Raw genomic sequence first — 1321 nt, forward strand, 5'->3', positions numbered from 1 at the left:
CTAGAAAACCTTGTGGGGCAGTTCTACTCTGTCACATGGGGTCACTATGAGTCAGAGTTGACTCAATGGCACTCAACAACAACAATCACATTAAGAAATTCTGCCCTTTACAGAAAGACCCAAGGCAAAATGTCCTTATTCAGTGAACATGTGATTTATCTATAGCACACTTATTAAAGTGGGGCAGACCCGCACAGAACCCGCAATGCCCTTCTCTGGTTCAGAATGGGAACGTGTGCAGAGCACATCCTTGTACAGAGTGCAGTGGTTCTCAAAGTACGGACTATGGACCAGCTGCAGCAGAATCACCTGGCTCCTCTGCTGAAAATACAGATCCCTAGGAATATCCCAGACCTAGAAAATGGATCAGGGAGACTAGACCAGATCCTGTTTTGGTGTTTCTATTCATACAATGCCAGAACTTTCAGAAACATTTTTATAAATAACGGATCCTTTCCTTCTACAGATACGCCAAGTACTATAAGGAATTGAATTTTGAAACACGGACTCTGATAAAAGTCTTTGGGATCCGTTTTGACATCCTGGTGTTTGGCATCGTAAGTGTCTGCTCCTAGCCCCTGGCACCTCCAATCCTGACTGTGTCCTGGTTATTGTCATTGTGCCTCCAAGGAGTGCGTTTTCTGCTCAGAGTCGTTGGCTGACGCTGTGCATTTCAAACATGGGAGAAGAAAGAGGAGGAAGAAACGCCCCTGGGGTTCTGCCCATGAGCTAGTCATCTGACAAGTACAAGAGTAGGACTAGGAGAAATTCTAATTTTCAATTTAAAAATATTGATGCTTAAAAAAAAAAAGAGAACGAAATCACTCTAAAAAGTAGTTTCTAAGTAACATAATCTAACTCAAATTGGCTTAGGGAAAAAAGTCCTTTTTGAGGACAGCAGTGAGCACTTTCGAGGCACCCCAGTCTCCCCTCTCTGCTAAACCTGACAATTGCACATTGCAGCCGAGGAGCGTTGCTCTGAATTCCAATCGAGTAAACTTACTCTGTTTCCAGGGAGGAAAATTCGACATTATCCAGTTGATTGTGTACATCGGCTCAACCCTCTCCTACTTTGGTTTGGTAAGACAGTCTCTTTCTCAAGCTTTACAGAAATGATTTGGCAAAAAGAAATTTCACTTATTTCTCAGCCATAGAGAGAAATGAAGTTCTGATAGACGCTACGATGTGGATGAACCTTGAGAACATGATGCTGGATAAAATAAGTCAGTCACAAAAGGATAAATACTGTATGATTCCACTTACATAAAATATCTAGAATAAGCAAATGCGTAGAGACCAAAGTTTATTAGTGGTTGCAAGG

General features: G+C 42.0%; 1 protein-coding gene across 4 annotated transcripts in view; it reads left to right on the forward strand.

Annotated features, from left to right (window-relative positions):
- LOC111821049 (P2X purinoceptor 7-like) overlaps nucleotides 1–1264 on the forward strand; it is a 7128-nt gene extending 5864 nt beyond the window's left edge. For 2 of the 4 annotated variants that reach the window (XM_023733818.1, XM_023733821.1), the window contains 2 exons: nucleotides 467–557; nucleotides 964–1264. In XM_023733818.1, coding sequence (XP_023589586.1) covers nucleotides 467–557; nucleotides 964–1116 — 244 coding nt within the window. In that variant the 3' untranslated portion in view covers nucleotides 1117–1264. The remainder of the gene's footprint in view (nucleotides 1–466; nucleotides 558–963) is intronic. The other 2 variants (XM_023733819.1, XM_023733820.1) reach the window with 2 other exon arrangements.
- The last annotated feature ends 57 nt before the right edge of the window (nucleotides 1265–1321 follow it).

The sequence above is a fragment of the Trichechus manatus genome, unplaced genomic scaffold (assembly GCF_000243295.1).
Source record: "Trichechus manatus latirostris isolate Lorelei unplaced genomic scaffold, TriManLat1.0 scaffold00061, whole genome shotgun sequence".
Lineage (NCBI taxonomy): Eukaryota > Metazoa > Chordata > Mammalia > Sirenia > Trichechidae > Trichechus > Trichechus manatus.